Source organism: Stenella coeruleoalba (assembly GCF_951394435.1).
Source record: "Stenella coeruleoalba genome assembly, chromosome: 13".
Classification (NCBI taxonomy): domain Eukaryota; kingdom Metazoa; phylum Chordata; class Mammalia; order Artiodactyla; family Delphinidae; genus Stenella; species Stenella coeruleoalba.
In genome coordinates, this window is record NC_137159.1 from 10,169,840 (window position 1) to 10,194,673 (window position 24,834).

Sequence of the window (24,834 nt, forward strand, 5' to 3'; positions counted from 1 at the left end):
TAGCACAGACCTCTAGTTAAACCTTGCCCCCTTTTCAAATGCAAATTCACGTTGGGTCACTACCGCCTCAGTGCCCCTTAACAGCTCCCTTGGCTTGGCGGGGCTGGAATGGAAGGAAAGGCTGAGAATAGGGTAGCCAGACAGCAAAATCAAATTTCACTGACTTCACAGTCAGGCCCAGGGCCAGCCAAGCAGAGTCCACTCGTTCCCTGGGTGACGCACTGGACCGTTTACACCAGGGTCATGTCTGAGCCTCTGGCGGCCCTGAGGGGGTGGCACCGTGGCCGGGAGATGCAGGACCAGGGGACGTGGGAGGGGTCGACAGGGACCTACCTCAAAGCGGATGGCCCCGTTCCCGTCTGCATCGAAGGCGTTGAAGAGGAAGTGCGCATAGGTGGTGGAATCTGGGGAGACCAAGGGCAAGGCTGGGAGTGTCGGGGCCGCCTGAGCCCCTACCCCCAGCACCCTCGGTATATCGCTGCTGAGTCCTGGGCTGGAGCGCCCCCTGCCTGCCGGATAGAGGCAGCACCGGGCAAGGGATGCTGGGGAGGGTGTGTGTGGGTGAGGGTCCCCTCCGCATAAAAGGGATGCCCACCCTCTGCAGGGCTGCCACAGGGAAGCGGGAACTTTGGAGGAACTGGGGGCCTGGCCTCAGACTCACCTCCTTGAGGGAAGAACTGGGAGTAAATCAGTTTGAACGTGTCTTCATCCACCAGGCCCGTGGGGCACTCCTGCAGCAGGAAGGCACCCCTCTCAGTAATCCCAGCCACCCCCCTCCCACACCCTGACTCCCCAGGGCCTGGGCTCTCTCCTCCCTCTGGGGGACACCTGCTGCCTGAGGCACCGCTGGGCTCCACCAGCCCCGTGCTGGGGAAAGCCTGGGGGGTGGGGTGGGCACGGCGGGAGGGGGTGGTGAGTCCCCTCATGCCAGGTTGGTCCCTCTGCAGGTTCCTCCCCTGCACCAGCATCGAGACACACAGAAGGGGGTGTGGTGCCTCAGAACACTGACTCTAGGACCTGGCCCACCCCCCAGACAGCTCTCCCACAAAACACAGGCCCCATAAAGGCCCTGGGACATTCACTGTGCCATGGGAAGTGTCAGAAGGTCTGCCTGCACCCTGCAGCCAGGGACAGGAAAGCCGGGGGGATCGGGGCCTCTCCTGGGGGGACGGGGGGCACTCACATTCTTGAAGCCCCTGTAGAGGGACTGCAGCTCCTTCTTGGTGAACTTGGTCTGTGCCTGCAGCTGGTCCAGCCCCTCCGGCTGGTGGCGCACCGTGGACAGCTCCAGCTCACTGTCGCTGCTGTCTGGAGGGGGATACAGACCCAGGAGGGTGGAACATGCGGCCCCGCCCCATCTTGCTCCAGTGTAAGGGGCAGAAGTAAGGGGTGGAGGGACTCTCCTCGAGCGACTACCATGTACAGTCACCCAGGCTGTGCACTGCACAAATGTACAGGCTACAGAGGAACAGCACACTTAGGAGTTGTGCCTCCTGGTCTCTCTGCTGCCCTGCTCCTCACATGGAGTGGGCCCTGCCCGCTGGCCTCACCTTGAGCGTGGGATGGGGATGAGAGTTGGGAGCAGGCCTTGTCCTGGAGAGACACTGAACAAGGGGAGGTGGGAGGGAAAAAAACAGCAGACAAGCACAGGGGACCTTGACCTTCAAGATCCAATTCCTGGACCACCTCCTCCATGCGCCTCTCCCCGCCCCGATTTCCCCCAGGAATTGGGAGGGCACTCCTCTTGGCTCATCCAGCCTAACATGCTGCTACCCAGCCGCACGGGGTCTGGGGCTTTTATTCACATTTGAGTAGGAGGTCAAGGGTCCGTAGGGCAGGGACCAGATCTTTTTTTTTAATAACAACGCCATCAAAATATTAACTAACCATGGCTACCTTTTGCAAGGGAGGTAGATTTCAGGTGATCTTTCATTTTTTACTTATGGGGTTTTGTTTTTTTTTTTTACATTTTCCTAATTTATTTTAGTACGGCACATATCGAGTTTATAATATAAAACAAAGCTATAAACAAAACGGCACTGAATACCTACCCCTTGCTGAGTAGCAGGCTCCCGTATTACAGAACTTCCCACTGAAATGGGCAGCGCCATCCCCACTGCTCTGTCACCATCCCGTCTCCCCTCTTCCCCAAGGAACTGTGAGCCCATGGTTACCCGCACAGCTGTTTGCTTGCTCCCACTGCAGGGTGAGCCCTGCAACGCGGCCTCAGCAGTCAAGGCTCTGTGATGGTAGGAGCTTGGCGAAATTTTCTTCTGTGAAGTAGGAAGCAACTTGAGGGTAAGGATGGGGCGGGGGGAGGAGGTACTGGAAATTTAGAGAGAAGGAAGGAAGGAAATAGCTCTCTTGCAGAATGGGTGCATGGATGGACCAAGGCAACAGAGCCTGATTGCCGGGTAATTTGCAGAGAGCTCTTGAGAGGCAGTGCTCCTGGTGGAGGCCCAGGCACGGAGCTGGCCCAGCACAGGGCTCAGCCGGATCAGGCTAGGTGTGTGAGGCTCTGCAGGCCCGGGGTGGGTCATCAGGGAGGCTGCCTTACCGGGCTCACCCTGCAGCGTGCCAGACTTTGACCACAGTGGTATTAAATTAGAATCTAAAACAATAAGATCTATTTAAAATCCCAAATATTTAGAAATTAAAAAACACACTTTTTTTTGGCTGCACTGCCGTGGCTTGCGGGATCTTTTTTTTTTTTTTTTTTTTTTTTTGCGGTACACGGGCCTCTCACTGTTGGGGCCTCTCCCGTTGCGGAGCACAGGCTCCAGACGCGCAGGCTCAGCGGCCGTGGCTCACGGGCCCAGCCGCTCCGCGGCATGTGGGATCTTCCCGGACCGGGGCACGAACCCGCGTCCCCTGCATCGGCAGGCAGACTCTCAGCCACTGCGCCACCAGGGAAGCCCATGGCTTGCGGGATCTTAATTCCACGACTGGGGATTGAACCCAGGCCCCAGGCAGTGAGAGCGAGAGCACAGAGTCCTAACCACTGGACTTCCAGGGAATTCCCTAAACAACACACTTCTAATTAACCCATAGGTTAGAGAAGAAAAATCACAAAGAGAATTTTGAAATATTTTGAATTAAATGATAATGAAAACAACATACCATAATTTTCTGGATGCAGGTAAATCTGTGTTTAGAAGGAAATTTTTAGCTTTACATTCCTTTATTAGAAAAGAAGATAAGTGTAAAGCCAGCGATATAAGCTTCTAGAATCTAAAAATAAGAGCAAATTAAACTCAAAGTTATAAGAAAGGACATAATAAAAATAAGAGTAGAGGGCTTCCCTGGTGGCGCAGTGGTTGAGAGTCTGCCTGCCGATGCAGGGGACACGGGTTCGTGCCCCGGTCCGGGAAGATCCCACATGCCGCGGAGCGGCTGGGCCCGTGAGCCACGGCCGCTGAGCCTGCGCATTCGGAGCCTGTGCTCCGCAATGGGAGAAAAAAAAATCATAAGAGTAGAAATTAATGAAAAAGAAAACAGGCAAACATAGAGAAAAAGCAATAAAGTCATTTAGAAACTCAATAAGCAAGTCATAGACTGGAAAATATATCTGCAGTACGCATATCTGGCAAAGACTCACTTCCAGAATATAGAAAGTACTCCTGCCAATCAACAGAAATAAGACTTAATAACCCAATTTTTAAAATAGGCAAAAGACTAGACCACTTCACAAAAGAAGAGATACAACTGGTCAATAAGCACAGGAAAAGATGCTTGACAGCATTCACTGTCAAAGAAATGCAGATATTCCAATGCAAAATACCCAAGGATCTATCATTTCAAAAACACTGACACCACCAAATGTTGGTGAAGATGTGGAGCAACTGGAACTCTCATGTAATATATTGTCGGGGAAAGTGTAAAATGGTGGAACCATCTTGGAGAACTGCTTGGCAGATTCTTATAAAGTCAAACATACCTCAACCTTATAACCTATTTACCTAGGACAGATGAAGACATACGTCCACAAACAGACCTGTACGAGAATATTTATAGTAGCTTTATTAATAACAGTCCCAAACTGGAAACGACTCAATCAACAGAAGAATGGAACTGTGGCACATTCACATAACAGAATAGTATACTCCATTTAAAAAAGGATGAACTACTGATATATACAACAACGTGGATGCATCTCAAAAATTATGCTCAGAAAAAAGCAGAGATAAAAGAGTTCATACTTTATGATTCCATTTATATGGAATTATAGGACAAGTAACAGTAACGCATGGCATTAGAAAGCAGTACAGCAGGTGGTGGTTAAAAGGGTATATACAGTTGTCAAAATTTACTGAACTGAACATTTAATATCTGTGCATTGTACTGTATGTAAGTGATACCTCAATTAAAAAAACATACTGCTTAGACTTTTGCCTTTGGTCATGATGGGGTAGTGAGTGTTAGACTTGCCTTCCCACCACAATCAACTTGAAAACTGGAAGAAATATGTGAGGCAAGTATTAGCTGGCTTTGGACTACAGCACAGGACTACAATCTTTGGGAGGAGGAAACATATGAAGCGAGCTCCACATTCACCCTGGATATGGGCTGGGGATGCTTTCTGTGACGTGGGGAAATGCTGATGAGGCAGAGATCAGAGTTTGGGGCTGCTGAGACAGATGGACTTGCAGAGCAACATCCTGGAGAGGAGGGAACTGCACAGAGATGGGGCCCCAGAAGTCTGTGTGGCATTTCCCTTGGGGCTTTGGCCAAGAGCTGGGCTACACATGTTCTGAATGAGACTTCGTAAGGCCCAGCTGTGAGCAGCTGTTGGGGGGTAGTAGGACAGAGACCTGAAAAGACATACCAGAGTTCATGCAATGATGAAAAAAGTTGGGAGTTCTGGTTCATCTAGAATGGAGACACTTCCCTATGAACTTCAGGCATTCAGCTGAAACCCCAGAAAGGCCATGCCCTGGGAGAAAGCACCATGCTCTAGAACTAAGAACAAAGTTAAGACGAACCTATTCTAACAAAGTCTAAAATAAAGTCTGTGCTGATGAAGGGATCTGCCAGGAATTTAAGTGCCTGTCAAACTAAAATTCAATGGCTTTATGTGAAGATAATATAGTCCAGATTCCCTACAATATACCACTCATAGTAGCCATCATATAATAAAAACTGAAAAGACATGAGAAGCAGGAAAATGTAACCCAATGATCAAGAGATAAAGCAACCATCAGAATTAACAGGTTTTTAAATTATTAGAATTATTATTTAAGTTTAAAACAATTACTACCAATACGTTGAAAGTATTAAGGGAAAGAAAAGTGAACAGATGGGAATCTTAGCAGAGAAGTAAAAACTATTAAAAAAAAAACAACAAAAAAGAACCAAATGGAACTTCTAAACCTGAAAAAAACCTCAACATCTAAAAAAAAATTCACTTGATGAACTTAAGTTTAGACACTACAGAAAAATAGGTCAGTGACCATAAAGACAGGTCAATAGGAATTATCCAAATTGAAAACAAAGAGAAAAAAATACTAATAAAACCATGCATAGAGTCTTAATGACAATATCAAGCAGCCTAATATGTATGTAATTAAAATACCAGAAATAGAGGAAAGAGAAAGTGGGACATAAAAAATATTTGAATAAATAATGGCCAAAATTTCCCCAAATTTGTTGAAAAGTATCAATACACAGATTCGAAAAATTCAGTGAACCCAAAAAAGGATAAATAAAGAGAAAACCACACATAGGAACATCATGATCAAACTGATGGAAGCCAAAGATAAAGAGGAAATCTTAAAAGTAGCCACTGGAGAAGGGGAGGTCCTACGGGAGAACAGCAATAAGAAAGACAGCTAACTTCTCATGTGACGTGATGGAGATCAAAAAGACAATGGAACAACACTTTAATTCTTTAAAGAAAAAAATCTATTAACCTACAATTCTATGCTCAGTGATCTTTCAAAAAAGAAGGGTGAAATAAAGGCATTTTCAGATAAGTGAAGGCTAGAGAATTTGTTGCCAGCAGAATCGAACTACAAGAAATGCTAAAGGAAGAACTTTAGGATGAAGGGAAATGACATCAAATGGAAATCAAGTTCTGCAGGAAAATAACTGGCAGCTAACAGAAATATTTTGAACTGGATGCATATGAAAAGATATATCAGAATTCGTGGGGTGCAGCTAAAACAGTACTTAGAGGTAAATGTAAAGCCATGAATGCCTATTTTAGAAGAGAGAAAAGATTTTCAATAAATAATATAAGCTTCCACCTAAAGAAACTAGAAATAGAAGAGTAAAATAAACCCAAAGCAAGCAGAAGAAAGGAAACAGGAAAAGCAAAAATCAATGAAATTGGACTTCCCCAGTGGCGCAGTGGTTAAGAATCTGCCTGCCAATGCAGGGGACACAGGTTCGAGCCCTGGTCTGGGAAGATCCCACATACCGCGGAGCAGCTAAGCCCGTGCACCACAACTACTGAGCCTGCGCTCTATAGCCCGTGAGCCGCAACTATTGAGCCCACATGCCACAACTACTGAAGCCCGTGTGCCACAACTACTGAAGCCCACACGCTGCAACTACTGAAGCCCGCGCACCTACAGCCTGTGCTCCACAACAAGAGAAGCCACCACAATGAGAAGCCCACACACTGCAACAAAGGGTAGACCCTGCTCGCCGCGACTAGAGAAAGCCCACGCGCAGCAACAAAGACCCAACGTGGCCAAAAATAAATAAATATTTCTAAAAAATCAATGAAACTGAAAACAAAAACCCAGCAGAGAACGTCAATGAAACCAAAAGATGGTTCTTTCAAAACATCAATAAAATTGATAAAACTCTAGCAAAAATGAAAAAGAGAGAGAAGACACAAATAATTGCTATGAGGAATGAAACAGGGAAGTAAGTATACACTCTCCAGACATTAAAAGGTTAAAAAGGAAATATGAACAAGTCTCTGCTCACAGAGACTTCAATAACCTTGATAAAGTGAACTAATTCCTAAAAAATCACGAACTACCCAAATTCACCCAAGATAAAAAAGATAACCTGAATAGTCCCAACTGATATCTCTCATTAACATAAATGCAAAAATCTCAGCAAATTGAATCTATTGATGTATAAAACAAATAATACACCACACCAAATGGATTTTCCAGGAATGTAAGGTTGATTCAATATTTGAAAATAAATCAACATAATCTATTCTACTAATAGTCTAAAGAAGAAAAAATATGTGATCATATCAATTGATGTAGAAAAAGCATTTGACAAAATTCAGTGTCCATTCATGATAAAAAAAACCTCGCAGAAAATTAGGAATCTAAGGGAACTTCCTCAACTTGATACAAGGCATCTACAAAAAATCTATAGGTAACATCATAATGGCAAAAGACTGAATGTCTTCCCCCTAAGATTGAGAACAAGGCAAGAATATCTGCTCTCTCTTCTCCTATTAAACATCATAATGAAAGTCCTAGCCAGTGCAAAAAGGGGGAAAAAAATAAGAAAATGCATACCAGTTAGATTAGAAAGAAAAAAACCCAAATTAACCCTATTTGCAGATGACATGATTATCCATGTAGATAATTCCAAAGAATATACAAAAAATCTTCTATGGGCTTCCCTGGTGGCGCAGTGGTTGAGAGTCTGCCTGCCGATGCAGGGGACACGGGTTCGTGCCCTGGTCCCGGAAGATCCCACATGCCGCGGAGCGGCTGGGCCCGTGAGCCACGGCCGCTGAGCCTGTGCGTCCGGAGCCTGTGCTCCGCAGCGGGAGAGGCCACAACCGTGAGAGGCCCGCGTACCTCCAAAAAAAAAAAAAAAAATCTTCTAATAAGTGAGCGTAGCAAGGTCACAGGATACCAAGTCAACACACAAAAATCAATCACATTTCTACAGATCAGCAATGTACAACTGGAGACCAAAAATTTAAAAACAATACTAATTACAATCACTCACCCCATAAATGAAATAGGGAAAATAGGTTAAAAATATAAAATAAATATAAATAATGATAATATAAAATAAAAATATAAAAATAAATAGGTAAAAAATCTAACAAAACATGCATATAATCTGTTTACTGAAAACTACAAAATGCCACTGAAAGAAGTCACAGAAATCACATAGGTGAGGAGACACACTGTGTTCATGCATTGGAAGATGAAACATCATAAAGATGTCAATTATCTTCAAAATGATTTCCAGATTTAACATAATTCCAATAAAAATCCCAGGATAATTTTTTCATAGATACAGACACACTGATTATAAAACTTAATGGTTTTATAAATGGTTTTAAAGATATTTAAAACCACAATGAGGGACTTCCCTGGTGGTCCAGTGGTAATCAATCTGCCTTACAATGCGGGGGATGCGGGTTTGATCCCTGGTTGGGGAACTAAGATCCCACGTACTGCTGGGCAACTAAGCCCACGCGCCACAACTACTGAGCTCATGCGCCTCAACTAGAAAGCCTGTGTGCCCCAAGCTACAGAGCCCACGTGCTCCGGAGCCCGTACACCACAGCTAGAGAGAAGCAGTCACACCACAGTGAAGATCCCGCATGCCCCAACTAAGACCCGATGCAGCCCAAAACAAAACAAAACAAACACCCACAATAAAATACAACTACACACCAATCAGAATCACTTACATAACAAATATTGTCAATATCAAGCGCTGGTAAGGATCTGGAGTATCGGGAACCGTTATACTTTGCTGGCAGGAATGAAAATGGTGCCGCCTCTCTGGAAATCAGCTTGGCAGTCATTTATAAGCATACACTTTCCATACGGCCCAGAAATCCCACGCCTGGTTATTTACCCAAATGAAATGAAACCTAACAACGTTTATGCAAATGTTTAGAGCAACTTTATTCACAATTGCCAAAAACTGGAAATAACCCAATATCCTTCAGCTAGTGCGTGGATAGACGAACGCTGGTACATCCGTAAAGTGGAATACGACTCAGCAGTAAAAGTGAACGAAGTGTTGGTACACACAGCAGCACGAATGAATCTCAAATGCATTAGGGAAATGAAAGAATCCAGACTCCAGAGGCCACGTAATGTATGACTCCAATTATATGACATTCTGGAAAAGATAAAATTATAGAATATCACAGGGAAGGAGGATATATCAGAGGCTGCCAGAGGCTGGGGGGCAAGGGAGGGGTTGACTACACATGGGGCAGGATGAGGAGGTTTTTTGTGGTGAGAGAATTGTTCTATATCTTGACTGTGGTAGTGGTGACATGACTATCTATTTGCCAAAATTCATGGACTGGACATCAAAAAAAAAAAAGGCTAAGTGTACTGTATATAAATTAGAAAAAATAAAATAAAACTTAGAATAGTTGCCTCTAGGCAAAGAGGGAAAGGAGGGGATAAAAGGGAAAAAAAATAAATAAGAGATGGGTTTTAAGTGGGTCAAGACTGATACTGTCCCGTGAAGTTAATAGAGTCAATTAACTTAATCCTCTGCCCCTGGGGGCCAAAAAATAAAATAAGACAAAAATCCCAAACCAGCTGCTATTTCTTTCATCGAAAATCCAGAAAACAAAACTCCGTTGACCCTATTTTCCCTCAAGCTAGTGACTTTTTCTGTCCTTTAACGCACTGTCTTCACTTCCTCTCCTCCCAGTCTCCCTTGATCTTAACTTCTATGGGGCATCCGCCCCACCGCGCCACGCAAACTGCTTTTCTAAGATCACCAGTGATCTCCACGTTGCTAATCCAGTGATCAGTACGGTCTTCTTGATTCCTAAATCATACAAGGACAACACAAGTATGAAAAGTAGTGACAACATGGATGAACTTTGAGGACATTATGCTAAGTGAAGTAAGTCAGACATAGAAAGACAAATACTGTATGATCTCACTTATATGTGGCATCTAAAAAAAAGCCAAACTCAAAGAAACAGAGAGTAGATTGGTGGTTGCCAGGAGACGGTGGGGGTGTGTGTGCGGTGGGGATTGAGGGATGGGGAGATGTTGGTCAAAGGGTACAAGAATAAGTTCTGGGGCTTTCCTGGTGGCTCAGCAGTTAAGAATCCACCTGCCGAGGCAGGGGACATGGGTTCGAGCCCTGGTCCGGGAAGATCCCACATGCCACGGAGCAACTAAGCCCGTGTGCCACAACTACTGAGCCTGCGCTCTAGAGCCCACAAGCCACAACTACTGAGCCCGTGTGCCACAACTACTGAAGCCCGTGCGCCTAGAGCCCATACTCCGTAACAAGGGAAGCCACTGCTCGCCGCAACTAGAGAAAGCCCGCACGCAGCAGCGAAGACCCAACGCAGCCAAAAATAAATAGATAAATAAATTTAAAGAAAAAAAAATGTAACTATCCAAAAAAAAAAAAAGAATAAGTTCTGGGGATCTGTAGTACAGCATGGGGACTACAGTTAGCAAAACTGTATTGTATACTTGAAAGTTGCTAGGGGAGCAGATCTTAATTGCTCTCCCCACAATAACAACAAAAATGGTAATTATGTGAGGTGATGGATGTATCAGCTAACTTTATTGGGGTGATCATTTCATAAATGTACACAATGCTACCTGTTAATTATATCTCAATACAGCTGGAAAAACAAACAAATAAACAAAAAGAAAATTATGTGCCCATTTCACTTTTGAACATAGATGCAAAATCTTAAACCAAATGTCAGGTAACTGAATCCAACTGTATTATTTTTTTTAAAGTACACCAGGATCAAGAAGGTTTTATTTGTAAGAGTATAAGGAGAGAAAATCATATGAAAATCCTAATACAGAAAAGGCATTTGATAAACCTCCGCATCTATTTATAATTAAATAAATAGACAAAAACTCTTAGCAAGCTAAGAATCAAAGGGAACTTTATTAACTTGATGCAGCTTATATTTGCGAACCATATATTTATTTACAGACGATATTAGGTTTAACGGTAAAGGCTCAGACATATTTTCTTTAAGATTTGGGACAAGCCAAGGTTGGCCACAGTCACCACTAATTGATGTCTGGCCAATGCTCTAAGGAAATCTTGAAAAAGGCAAAAAAACCCCAAAAAACCCAAAAAACAACCAAAAAAACCCCCCCAACAGTGTAAGAGTTGGGAAGTATAAGATAAAACTAACACTATTTATAGATGGTAGGGTCCCTAGAGTGACAAAAAGAATCAATATACCTGAGAGTTCAGTAAGGTTGCCAGATGCAAGATTAATTTATGAAAATCAACAGCAATTTTCTACACCAGTAATAACCCCTTAAAAATATAATAAAAAAGATAACATTCATAATAGCAATAAAAATTAAAAGTATCTAAGTATTAAGCAAAACTCGAAGGACTGCTATATAGAAAGATAATCTGAATAAATGAGATATTCTATTTTAGATAGGACCATAATAACATTATAAAGATGTTATTTCTCCTGTAATAAACTGTACATTCAACACCATCTCAAAAATCCAGTTGGATTTTTTGAAGATCTTGATAAATTTACTCTGAAATGTATAACGAGGAATTAAAATATCCATCAAAATCTAGAAAGGAAGAGCAAAGAGGGAGTTTTCCCTATTAGACACTAACACATATTCATAATCACTGTAATAACAATTGTGCGGCTGGTGCAAGAACGGACGACGACTCCATTCCGCGGGTGCTCACGCCGAAACCCTGGGCATAGACCTTCCTCCCAACACTCGATCCCCACGCAAACCCTGCCAGCGCGACCCTCAACCTGCACCTGCCTCTGAGCCCCTCTCCCACCTCCACTGCCCCCACCAGGCTCCAGGGCTCCATCATCTCTCCCGGCTTCTCTCCCTGCTTCTGCCCTGGATCCCATCGGTCTATTTTTGAAGTCGTGCTGGAGGAAGCTGCTGAAGACATATCCTCAGGTACCCCTCCATGCTACAACCTCCTGCACCAAAGTCCTTAAATGGCCAATAAATGTGCTCCCCCGCCCCCAGCTCTGACCTCATCTCCCAGGTCCCTTCCTTTGCTCCCCCCGCCTTCAGCCATGCTGGCCCCTCTGGCCCCTCACACCCACCAGGCACACTCCCTTGCTCTTCTCGCTGGCTCGAATGCTCCTCCCTTGAAGGCCTCTGATCAATCATGACCTCCTCAGGGGTGTCACACACACCCCGCGTTCCTATCTATCCCCCGTCTCTGTTTACTTTCTTCATTTGGCCATGACTCCCTGGCATGTGCATATTCCTCTGTTTACTGGTGCGATGGACGGAACTGTGTCCCTCTCTCCCCAACTCATATGTTTAAGCCCTAACCCCCAAAGTGATGAGGTCTTTAGGAGGTAATTAAGGTTAAATGAGGTCATAAAGGTGGGGTCCTAATCCAATAGGTTATGGTGACCTTATAAGAAGAAGAAGAGTGATTTCCCCCTCCAACATGAGGGGGAGGAAAGGCCATGTGAGGACACGGCAAGAAGGTGGCCATCTGCACGCCGAGAAGAGAGGCCTCACCAGAAGCCAACCCTGCTGGCACCTTGATCGGGGACTTCCGGTCTCCAGAATTGCGAGAAAATAAATTTCTGTTGTTTAAGGCCCCTGGTCCGTGCTATTCTGTTATAGCAGCCCGAGCAGAACAAGACGACTGGCTCTCCTGCCTGCTCTCTGCTGCACCCAACCCTGGAACAGTACCTGTACGTGGGGCACGCTCTGTAGCACATGCTGGATGGGCGGATCCCCCACGGCTGTGTTTGCTTGGGTGGGTTCATGGATTATTGCCTTGGGTGTCACCTTTAACGTCTCTAGTCCAGGCTTACCTCCTGAAGCAACATGCTGTGTGGTTCACACCTGTTAGGCAGGGAGAGGGTGGGGAATCAGAGAGAAAGGCGATACTCCAAGACTCAGGTGCAATGACAGCACGGTCAAAGGGCACCCTGGGCAGAGGGTCCAAGGTGAGCCAGGGGATATATGGGCACGGGAGCCACGGAAGGGCCAGAGTGGAGGAAGGGCCTGTCTGATCTTCATTCCAGAGTGGCCTTGGGTGTCAAATGAGGTGACACAGAGAAGAGAGACCGGCAGAAGGTGTCAAGAAGGAAGAAGCCACTGCCCCTGGCTACCAAGTGGACCAGGGCTGGGTGGGCAGAGCCAAGGATGACCTCATGTTTCTGACCTGGGAGACTAAGTGACTGCTGGTGCCTTCCACCAAGACGCGGGTGTTAATTACTCAGAACTGGAAGATAAGGCAGGAAGATCGCCGAGGGCTTTTCAACGTCACACTAGAACACCTGCTTTAGGAAACTCTGCTCGACTTATCTTCTATCCAACAGAGCCCAGGTGCTGCGAAGCTAGACGTCAACCAGACTGATAGGTTGCAAATGACTTGTGTCCACTAGGGACGGAATGATTTCCATCCTTGGAAAATACAGCCCTTAAAGTTACTGGCTATGAATTTGCCCTTAAAGTTACTGGCTATGAATTTGCCCTTTGGGACATCAAACAGTTTTGATTCCTATGTAGCATCAGTTTCTGAAACAGCTTTGCTCTCCTGCTTGTTCCCTAAACAAGTGAGAGTCAAGTTTTTAACGTTGACACTTGCACTTCGGCCGGCAGAATACAAGAGGCAGAGGAAATCCCTCCTGTTTCTTGGTTTGGGAAATAGCTACCAGTTCTCTACGCCCACCCGACTCCCGGGCTCTGTGGACCCTTCCCCACCTTCCTTCCTGAGGAGCTGGCTGCCCCTTCCTCCAGAAGCCCGATTCCACAGCATCCTGCCCAGCCCGCTGGCCTCATGCTGGGCTCTGTGGGGTCGTCCCAGGAGCAGGGAGCCCGGTTCCTTCCTGATGCCCACAGCGTCAGGCCAGGTGCCAGGGACCCTACCTGCTCCCAGGGGCGCTGGAGGCCTCTCCTGGCTCTTGCACAGGAGAAATCCACAGGTTCCTCCCTCTTTGGTTAGTTTCAGTGGAGACGCAGCCAGATCTCTTAGGAGCTGCCCAAGACATCACACCCTCCTTCTGCAATCACAGGTGCACCGGCGATCAATGGACCTAAACAGCCACCTGCACGGCTTTCCTCAACACGCCGAGGGGCCTTGTTTGGCAAAACTGTGAAGTCAACCTGCCTCTGTCATCGCCCTGTGCTCAGCCCTCCCCTCCCCTCTCTAGGGGCTAGTCCAGGGCCATCCCCTCCCCATTAAGTAGTATTCATTGATAACCAGAGGGTCAGCAATACAGATTTCACCTCTCTATCAAACAAGCATTTTGTCAAAGGAGTGAAAGCACGAGGCTTGAAGAGAATTGTTTTAAGGCTAAACGTCTCAAGGTCGTACCACAGCCTGATAGGTTACAGACCAGGCTTTCTTCCCACTGCGTAAAAGTCTCAGTCCCTGTTCCCGTCCCCCACTCCACGCAGCCCCCTCTGCGCAGGACCCACCTGCAGGGGCTTGGGAAAGGTGGCTCTGAGTCTTTCATTCTCTGAGTTAAGGGCACCAGGTACTGGGTGAGGGGCGCTTTTCACCTGCCCCCATGCAGGAGCCTTCCCACAACCCTGGCTGCCCCGACACCTCTGCGGGGCTTCCCACTAGGCGGCTTCTCCTGCCAGCCAGCACCCAGCTTTGCTTCCCTTGGCAGCAAAACTCCAAGCTGCCGCCCGCACTTGATGGCTCCGGCCCCTCTTGAACTCAGCTGGCGGATCTCATCCCTCACTCTCTGCTGGTCAAGTGACACCTAGATCTTGGGGTCCCACAGAGAAGCCCCAGGGACTGCCGTGGGGTAAGGGGAGGCCTGTGTAGCAAGACTCCCTTCTCAATCTGAGCAGTGCCCGTTCTATGTGTCGGGGGTCCAGGCTTCTAAGTACGGCTTCTTTTGAGGTTCCATCAAGCTGCTTTGAAACCTCTGGCTGCGTCTAGACGTGCAACCGTCGAGGCACTGACTTGGGGAGGTGGGGAGGGGGCCTTGCCTAAGTCCCCCAGCCCACAGCAACATCAGGCCTGGGCTCCAGCCCACCTCCCTGTCTTGCAGGAGCCGCCCACACAGAGCCTACCTCTCTCCTTCCCTTTGCCAGGCCCGGGGGCCCAGGAGCCCGGACCTTACAGAGCACACGGTGAAGGACACCCGCCGTGGTGAAGTACCTGTCAAGTGCATCCTCCTCTGCCACTCACTTCTAGTCCACAAGTTAGTGATGTGTGACCCTGGGGGGAATTCGGGCTAGGACGTTTTTGGTAAGAAATGACGAGAGCTAACACATACAGCACTTACTCCACACCAGGCCCTGCTTTATGAGCTCTGCGCACATTCATGCAACTCTACGAGGGAGACCTTTCCCACTTGGGATATGAACCCAGCAGCTGCCTCCACTTTGGACTCCTGACACCTGCACTGTAGGAGGCTGGGACACAGAGCTGTGTCCAAAGCCGCCCTAGCCGTGCAGAGTTAGAGATGCATCCAGGACGGGTGCGCCAGAGTTCGAAAAGGTACTAGCTCTGCCACTCCCCGAGCCTCAGTTTCCTCATCTGTAAAGTGGGCCTGCTGTTGAGGACCAAATTATGATGTGTATCAAGTGCCTAGAGCAGAGAGCGCTCACTAGATGCCCGCTACTGTCACTGTCATTAGCATCTCAGATCTGGACACTCTGCCCAGGGGCTGCAGGAGTCTTGAGGGACTTGCAGTTTACCAAGAGTGGTGGACTCCGTCAAGGAGAAGGGAACCCAGGGTGCTCAGAACATCACCACGCCCTCAGCAAAGGCAGCAGAGGGTGCCGGGGGGAAGAAGAGCAGGAGAAGGGGTAGGAGGAACGGCAGACCCGCGGGCCCACTCCAAGCCAAGAGTCGCCTGTGGACCCACCAGGCACCCAGGTCACCTTTGCGAGGCCAGGCCCCCATGGGCAGCTGTGCAGAGGGCAGCTGCAGAGGGCTGGGGCTGCCGCTCAGAGGGAGCAACAGGGTGGTGGACCAGGCTGTGCGTATCTCTGCCGCGGGCACTACTCTCTCTTGCTCTGTTCTCTATACCTGCCTGTACTCAGGCCCTCACAATCCAGCCTCCTTGCCGCCACCCCAGCCAGAGGGACCCTGGCCTCAGACGGCATCCCCCAGGGCTGCCCTAAAGGGAGGGTCGAGATCACACTACCTGGCATACGATGGGTGCCCAACGACTGTGGCTGGAAACGGCATATGGTTTACACAGACTCAGCGCCTGCTGTTTGCCAGGCAGTGCTGGGCACACACTCTGGGGCCACAAGTGTATGGACACAAGTCCGTGCCACCCCTGGAGAGCTCACATTTGATGGGGACAGGGACGTAGACAATTTCAGGACAGTGAGAAAATTTCAGGACAGTGTCATCTAATACAACCTGAGGGGCAGGGGTCCAGAAGGGTCAGGGAACATTCCCAGGGGAGATGGTGCCTCTAATCCAACCGCCCACTTACAGACAAGGAAGCAGAGCTCAGCTAGGAAAAGTGATCTTCCCAAGTGAATGACAGCAGGTCAGGGACCACATCAGAGCTGCAAGGCAGTTCTCCCGGTCCCAGGTCAGAATTCCTTCCAGAGCAAGGGTGCTCACCCTCACGACGGACATTGGGCCTGACCATTCTTCACGGTGAGGGGCTGCCTGTGCCTTGCAGAATGTTTAGCAGCACCCCTGGCCTCTGCCCACTAGATGCCAGTGGTACCCTGCCTATCAACCGTGACATCCAAACGCCTCCAGACCTTACCGAACGTCCATTGAGGAGCAAAACTGCCCTCGGTCGAGAGCTACTAGTCTAGAACTTGGGAAATCTGAACTGAGATGAGAGAGGCATTAGTCAAAGTCAAGCCCTGGGCCACAGATGTGGATGAAAAAGGCTGCTGTCAGGGCTGGGCCGGCCTTGCAAATAGGCCCCAGGCTTACCAGCCCAGGCTCACTTTTTACCAGTGTGCCCGCACTTCTGAGGTCCCTTAGATTTGCGTCTCGCTTGTAACTTTTTCAAAGTGCTTCAGCTCACCACACCCCTGTGAAGTGTATAAGAGAAAATAGTCTGTTATTTTCCTCATTCTACAGATGAGGAAACTGAGGTTCCAGAAGCTTAGATGCACCAAAGTCACCCGGTGAGCTAGTGGCCAAGCCCGGCTGGAACTCACCCCCATGGAGCCGCCCCAAGACAGAGACTGACAGGGCGGAGAGAGGAAGGTCTTTCAACTTCTGCATCTACTTCTGGAAGCCTGTGTCCCTAGAACTCAAATCCATTAGTTCCTGACAATCCCCAGGGGCACCATAACTCTGGTCTCTTACAGATGAGAACTACGGAGGTTCGGAGAGGACAAGAGCACATCCAATTGCACACGAGAAGGCCTGGAGGGGAGCTGGGCACTAGCCCTCTTCCCTCAGTGCCAGCTCACCTCCAGGCTGGGCCCGAAGGGTCTGGGCCAATCCCAGGCCATGACTGCGCCCCTCAGACCCTGCCTGACCAATGGGTCCTTCCAGGCACTTAGCGGGCACCACTCCCCATCAACATGGAACATCTGGTACTTATAACTCCCTCCCTCTGACGCAGGCAGGGGAGGCCTGAGTGAGAGAATGTTTTCATCTGTGAATCAGTTCTGCTATTAAGAGTAATCATTCGATCGCTAATTATTGGTGATAGCAATGGTTCACACGTTTGTGCAGTTATTACACACCAGGAACAATCCTGGGGGCCATTAAAGCCCTACTGACTAAAGTGTGCTGCAGCCCCACGGGGCAGGAGTTATCGGCCCCACTTTACAGACAGTCAAGCTGAGTTTCAGACAGGTTAAGGAGCTTTACGGCCAGTACGTGTGGGTGACAGGATCCCAACTCAGACCTGGTTGACTCTGAGGCTCTGTGCTTCTCCCACCGCATCGAGACCCCAGAACTCCAAGGGGCACAAATGGGCAAATATACCAGAAAAGACAAACTCATTAGAGCCTGAAGTGGGTTTTTTTTAGCAAGTTGAATAAACCATCCGTAGTCTTGCGCATCCGATCCACCCTGTAAAGAAATCCCTTCTCCTTAGAAATCACAAAGGTAAACTTCAGGCTGCCAGACCTGTGAGCATGGTGGGCTCGGTTAAGAAGGTTTGTAGTACTAAGTAGAGTGAACCAACCTGGCTGCTGCCCCCGGCCTCTGGTGGTCCCAGGAGGGCCCAGGAAATGGGGAAAGAGCAATGTAGTGGTTTCCGAGTACCAACCACCCCACTGCAGTCTCCCCTATCCTCCATGGGGAAAGGATAGGGGATAGTGGGCAGGCTAGTGCCCCCAGGAAACATGGGTCCTCAGGGCACAGCAGTGTGGGATGCCCACCTACCCCTACCTGCATTGCCTATGGAGTCACCTGTCATAGATTCCTGCTGCCAGGGTCAGCAGCCATCCAGCCAAGTGCAGGCCCAGTTTGGGCAATTTTCTTCCCCAACTAAAATGTGAAGTTCAAGGCGGCACTTCTGAGAACCACCCTGAGCAAGTCCCTTCTCTCTCGGCCTCCTGAACTCAGAAAAGGTGTGATGCCGCCCAGTGGGTTCTGAAGGGCACATGGCCGTGGACTTCAGGTAAAGAACCAGCCCTGGGCTCTGAATGGAGCCGGGCCTTGCTTCTTGGCCCTGGGCCCCTTCCTGCCCTCAGCAGCCGTTTGCAGGGGGTTGGGGCGCATCCCTAGGCCAGAGAGAGGGGCTGCGGGGTAGTCCAGCAGCAAGGACAGGTTCTTCCTCCTCCCCTCTCTGGGCCTCTGGGTCTCAGTCCCAGGAGCTGGAGCCTGGCAAGGTCAGCAGAGTGCTGAGACAGGCAGGATGCCCATCCTCCTCTGAGAGGACAACAGGGGCACACAGGTGACAGGAACAGGACTGGCTGGCCCCTTCCCCACAGTCCAGAGGTTCAGGGCGCAGAGGATAAGTTACAGGCCTGGTGGGTCAAGGTCCCCTTCACAATGGGTGTGCCCTGGAGGGGCTCCTTCTAACCTGCCCAGAAGTGGGAGGGAGGTACCTAAGGTTGGGAAGCAACTCTAAGGGTCCCTGTCAGGGGTCCCAGGGAGGCCATCAGTGTCTGAGTTAAGAGTAGGTCTGTCTCCTCAGTTAATATTTTATTGAGACCGAAACGTGGCGCCTGAGGGTTTGGTTACCTATCCCTGAGCCTTGCCTGGGGAAGGGGACTGTGGGCTAAGAGTCGAAGGAACGGCCCATCACTCAGCAGAGGTTTTATGTTACTCGCTGCTGCAGCCTGATGCCCTGGGCTGAGGGTCCTTCCTGTAATCTTCACCCTGTGCCACCCCCCACCACCGGGCGGCCAAGCCGGCCGTGCTCACTGGGGGCGGCTAAGACCGGCGGGCCTAGGACAGCCAGGGGTGCCTCTCAAGGTGTCACCAGCATCTCACTCACACCCACCCCAAGCGCCGCGGCTCCATCCCCTCTGGGACTCTTCAGAGCCCGAGCCTTCGCTGCCCCCTTAGTCCCAGGCCAGCCCTCCGGAGCCGGGAGGGGGCGGCGGCCGAGGCGGGCAGGGCCGCGGAGCTCAGCGTCCCTGAGGGCCGCTCCTCGCCGGACCCGGGAACCCGCACCCCGGAGCGCAAGTGCTGTTCCCTCCCCTCTGACCGCTGGCCCCCGGCGCAGGGCAGCGGAAGGGCGGGTGGCCGTGCGTTACCTTCCATGGACATGGGCTCCAGGATGCCGAACTGCTTGAGGACGGCGATGAACAGCAGTACCACCACTGCCATGGCGCACAGCTCCATGCCCTGGATGCCCATGGCGGCCCGGGCTACCTGGGGCCGGGGCGTGCCCCTCGCCCGCGCGCTGCCTCTGGAGGCACAGGGGCCGGTGCAGCCCGCCCGGCCTCTAGAGGAGACGGCGGCTCACATGCCCCAGGCAGGCGGCGCTGCGGGTGTCGGCGGGGCCGGGGCCCCGCGGAGGGCGGCGGCGGCGGCGGCGGCGGCGAGCTGGGACCGGCCAGGAGGTTGGACCCCGCGCGGCGGCCGAGCAGAGCGCAACTTTCCAAGTCAGCCGGCAAACTTCGAGGCGCGGCGGCGCGGAGCGCAGCTCGGGCAGCCGGCGCGGGCCAGAGGTGCCTCCATGCCCGGCGCGGGCGCCGCGCCTCTTTCGCCCCCTCTCCAGCCTCACGGGCTCCAGGGCGCGGGGTCTGCGGAGGTCCCGAGCGCTCCCGGGCGCTCCCGGCTGCCCCAGCCTCCATCGCGGCTCCCGGCGCGCTCATTGGCCTAGGCGCGGCGACCACCCGGGGAGGAGTCCCCTGCGGCCCACCCCCCCGCGCCAGCCCGGGAAGGGGCGGAGGGAGGCGGCCCCGCCCCGCACGGGCCAGCCCCCAGACGGAGTCTGGCTCCGAGCCACCACTACACCGCCAGCCCCCGGGAGGCCGGGCGGTCGGTGGTTTCACCGAACCGCCCGTGCAGGGTGGGGCCGAGTGGCTGGGCAGGGGGCCGGGGCCGGAGAGGAAGGGAGTCGCAGCACCGCTCCCAGTGGGGAGTCGGGGCTCCCCTCTCCTGGCGGAGGAGCACTAAGCCTGGCCACCGCCAATCTCCGCCCGGCGGGCCAGCGCAGAGCTGGCCTTCGGAGGATCCGGGAAGGCCTCTCGCCCCAGGGTATTTCCCACAACCATCAGCCCACGGCCCGAGATTGAACTTGGCCCGGGTCTGGCCCCCGCTGAAAATGGAAAAGTTGGTATCCAAAGTTCAGGAAACCCGCATGCGCTCGAGGCTTTAGGAGGGAGTTGGGCTTTGGCATTAGAGTCTATGGAGCTGAGATCAGATTCTGACTTTGCTGCGTGACCTTGGTCGAGTCACGGACTTGCCGCCGCCTCCTCCTCCTCCTCCTCCCCAAAGAGGGGCTGGTGCCTGCCTTTCCGGCTGTGGGAAAGAGCTGAGCGGATGCCAAGTGCTACGCGCGGGTAGCGCAAGGAGTGCTAAATCGTTTGTGGATCGATTTCTTCCAGCCCGGGGTCACCGGGTAGAAAAGGAAAGCCGCGGAAAGGAAGGAGAGAGGAAGGGGAGAGGAGGGGGCGTGGCAGGGCGGGGCCCGGAATCCTCCAAGCCCCCAAACTCCGGGACTTGAGGCCCGGAGCCGTGACTCTCTGCTGCCCTCCAGCGGGCGCTCCGCACCGCGGTGTCCTCACCAGCCCAAGACTCCAGGCGCTGGAAGCGTGCGCTGCTGTGAACATCAAGTTCTCCTTTTCTCTGTTGTCTTAGTGGAGGGGGAAATCCAGCCCCGTACCACGCTTGTGAGCGTTAACCCTGTTTGGACCTGGGGCCTGAACAATAGCAGCTTCCATTTATGGAGCCTCTACTACCCACTCTGTCATTCATTCAACAAATACTGAGAGTGTACTGCGTCCCAGGCGCAGGGGACAGTTCCCAGGGCAGGGCAGGGCGGGAAACCGCCGCGTGCGCCGCTGAGGGCCCCGCAGGAGCTGCAAGCGAGCCAAGGCTTTAGCTTTACTTGTAATCCTTAAGGGCTCCCCCAGTGGGCATTCCTCTTCCCCCATTTTACAGGTGAGAAAACCGAGACCTAGAGGGTGGATTATGGAAGGGGATATAGGTGCAGCCCAGGCCTGCTGGATGCCAGAGCAGATGCTTTCCCAGGAAACCGCACTGCTCCTGGTGGAAGCTGAAGCAGAGAGAGGCTGTGACGTCTCTTGCCGCCTGTGCAGTTCAACCTCACTATTTAACACACCTGGGTAAAAGACTGAGTTATTGGAGATATTTTTAAAGAACTATAAATGCACAGCTTTCAATTCCATTTAAGTGGGCATGTGGTGAGTCTCCACTGACCGAAGGCAAGCGGTCGAAGTAGAGATGCTAACGATTGCAGGAGAATGTGGTTCTGTTAGAGCCCACGAGTTGCTTGTGTGTAAAAGTCTAGAAAGGTTAAAAAGCCTCCTGCCATCTAATTTACACACTTAAGTGCTGAGCAAAATCTAGCCTGTGTCGCAGCTAGTTCCCACCAGTCCTCGCTCGACAGCCTGGTTAAAAGCCCAGCGATGCGAAACCTCCCTAAGCCTGTTCCTCATCCATAAAACAGGGGTGATACCAACCTCTCCAGGGGCTTGTAAAGGACTGAATAAGACAAGGACCGGCACGTGTCGCAGGCTCCGACGGGGGCGGGTCCTCCTGAGCTGCCCCAGCCCTGCTCCCTGCCTCAGTTTCCCCTGGTGCTCCCGAGCGTCTCCCCTGTGAAAGCTTCAATGACTGCCCATAAACACTGAGCTAGAAACGAGACATCGATCTCTGGCTCTGCGGTGTAAAATATTAACGACGCCTAAGTGGATACCGGGGCTGAGAGCAGAATGTCCGCCCGGCATTAGCAGCCGGGGCCAGGGGCCTAATGGATGGGAAGCTGATTCCGCCTGCTCGTTCACTAGCCCGGGGCCTGCCAGCTCTGGGGCCAACCTAGGTCCACTGAGGCTGTGCTGGCAGCCCTGTCACACCTCCTCTTGCCCAGGACCTAGAGAGGGGAGCTGGCAGACGATCCCCCGAGTCCTATACCTCCTCCCCACACCCATGGGGTGCCAGGCCAGGCCTTTCCCAGCTGCCTCTAGCTCCCCCCAGGGCGGCATTTGCCCTGGCATGCACTCACCCCTCCCCCACCCCCCAAAGGCAAGCTGGGTGTCGGCAGTGCTCCGTGCCAGCTCCCTGCCTTGGGGGAGGGGCAGGCTCAGGGGAGGGGCACAGACACAGACATCTCTGCAGGGCAGGGGGCTGAGGGCTGCCACAGATGTAGAGAAATAAGAGGGAGCCACTGGCTCTTCCTCAGAGGACGAGGGAAGCCTGGAGGGCCCTGAGCCCTCGCTGGAGGTCCCCGAGGCACCGGTGTCCTGATCTACCTTAGAACGTTTCAGAAACCCAGCTGCTTTGGAGCTGGGTGGGGCGCCCTCCAAACCTAGGCTTGCACCCCGATGCCTGAGGTTACGGTTTTCCTTTGGCCTGGAATTTTGGGGGGTTTTTTTGGCCTGGAATATTTTTGATGCCACTCCAGTTCTGCCTCCAGGAAACCAGCCCGGATCACACCACCAACCACCTGCATTAACCCTCTCTCCCCTGAACCCGCGAGGCCTCTGCTGCGTGGGCCACACCTTCTGCGCTGTGTGTCTCAGCTGTCAGCCCAGACATCTTCCATGGCATCCGCGCTGCCCCACCGCTCTTGTGGGCAGGGACCCTGTCAGTTTGGCCAACATTCATTGGACGCCGCCTGCCTGCTGTTGCTGATCACCTAGCTGCCCAAGGATTTCAAGAGGTCTTTTGACTCTTCAGGGAGGAATGGGGACGGACACAGGCTGTTTAGAGGGACACGTTGCCTGCAAACAGCCCAGCAAGTTAGTTGTTCCTGTCCCAACTCTCTGGAGGGCAGGCCTCCCTTGGTTCTAGTGCATTCTCCTGGGCAGAGCAGGCGTTATGCAATTTATTCATCCTTCTCATATTTCATAACAACCAGACAAGAATTCCACAGGCCAAAGACATGCCTCTAGGACTCCTCCCCGTGATGTCCCAGGGCTCCTCAAAGCCGGACACTCGGTCTTGCCCCACCCCAGCCTCTCCTCAAACTCCCTGTCTCAACTGCTCAGGCCAAAACCCCGGCTCTTAGACTGGGCTCTGCCTGTCCCCGCTCCTGCCCAGTCTGTCACCTAGCTCTGGCACCATGCCTCTTTCTCATCCATCTCCGCTCCTAGTGGCAGCCGGCCCAGCCACGCCATCGTCCCTCTCCCCTGTACTCGCGACATCACCCGCGGCCCCAAAGCCTCTCCCCACCTCCGCTCTGTCCTCCTATCTCTTCTCCATTCAGCAGCCAGAATGCTCATCTCTAGGTGAATGTCAGGTCCCGTCCTTCCCCGGCTTGGGAATCTCCAGTGGCTCTCGGACTCCACACTGGTTGTGTTTGCCTGCTCGGTATCCCTCCCCCTGATTTGGTAACAGCACCCTGATTTCCTTGGTTGAACCCCCTGCCCTTGCCAGCCTCAGGCCAGTGATTTCAGGGGGTTGGGGATACGACTGGTCGATCAGCATCAGTTCCTCTTTTTCTGCTCCACAACACCCCTCTGCTGCCATGTGATTGGCTCAGGGATGGGCACCAGATGGGAGCCAGGATGATGACAGACCTCGTGGGACTGGCCCTGGACAAGCAGGGGAGAAGCACTCTCTCTTACTATGGCAGCTAAGTGGCCACCCCGCCACTGTGTGAGGCCAGCGAGCCTGAGAATGTAGTCACCTCATGAGAAAGCAGAGCAAAATGTAGAGAGAAAGAAACTGAGTCCGGCACACGATACCGTGCGCCTGGATCCAGCTGTGCCTGATGGCACATTGAAACCTATATCTTTCAGTTAGAGGAGCCAATAAATCCTCCTATTGTTGCCTAAGCCAGTGTGAGTTGGGTTGCTGTCCCTTGCAACCAAGATGGTCCCGATGAATGCATTTTCCACTACTCACAGAACAAAGGCCAAAATCCATAACAAACCCCATAAGAGCCGCGGACATCTTCTGCGCACTTGCTGTGTACCAGGCACTTCAGCACAGCTCACGTCCCTCGTTCCTCACAGAGCCCGATAAGGCAGGGGCTTGGCAAGGGGAGGACACTGAAGCGCAGAGTGGCTAATGCTTCGTTTAAGGGCAGCTGATAAACCACAGCGTTAGGATTTGAACCCAAGCAGTCCAGCTCCAGAGCCTGTGATTTTTTTTTTTTTTTTTTTTTGCGGTACGCGGGCCTCTCACTGTTGTGGCCTCTCCCGTTGCGGCGCACAGGCTCCGGACGCGCAGGCTCAGCGGCCATGGCTCACGGGCCCAGCCGCTCCGCGGCATGTGGGATCTTCCCGGACCGGGGCACGAACCCGCGTCCCCTGCATCGGCAGGTGGACTCTCAACCACTGCGCCACCAGGGAAGCCCCAGAGCCTGTGAGTTTAATTCAACGCCACCCTGTCCCTTAGACCCATGTGGTCAGGCTCCTC

At 51.6% G+C, this 24,834-nt stretch overlaps 1 protein-coding gene across 1 annotated transcript in view; it reads right to left on the reverse strand.

Annotated features, from left to right (window-relative positions):
- Positions 1-24,834, reverse strand: part of KCNIP3 (potassium voltage-gated channel interacting protein 3) — a gene marked incomplete at its 5' end in the record, with an annotated part of 90,208 nt that overhangs the window by 9,130 nt on the left and 56,244 nt on the right. The window contains 3 exon segments of the mRNA XM_079940427.1: positions 334-404; positions 662-731; positions 1,184-1,308. Coding sequence (XP_079796553.1) covers positions 334-404; positions 662-731; positions 1,184-1,308 — 266 coding nt within the window.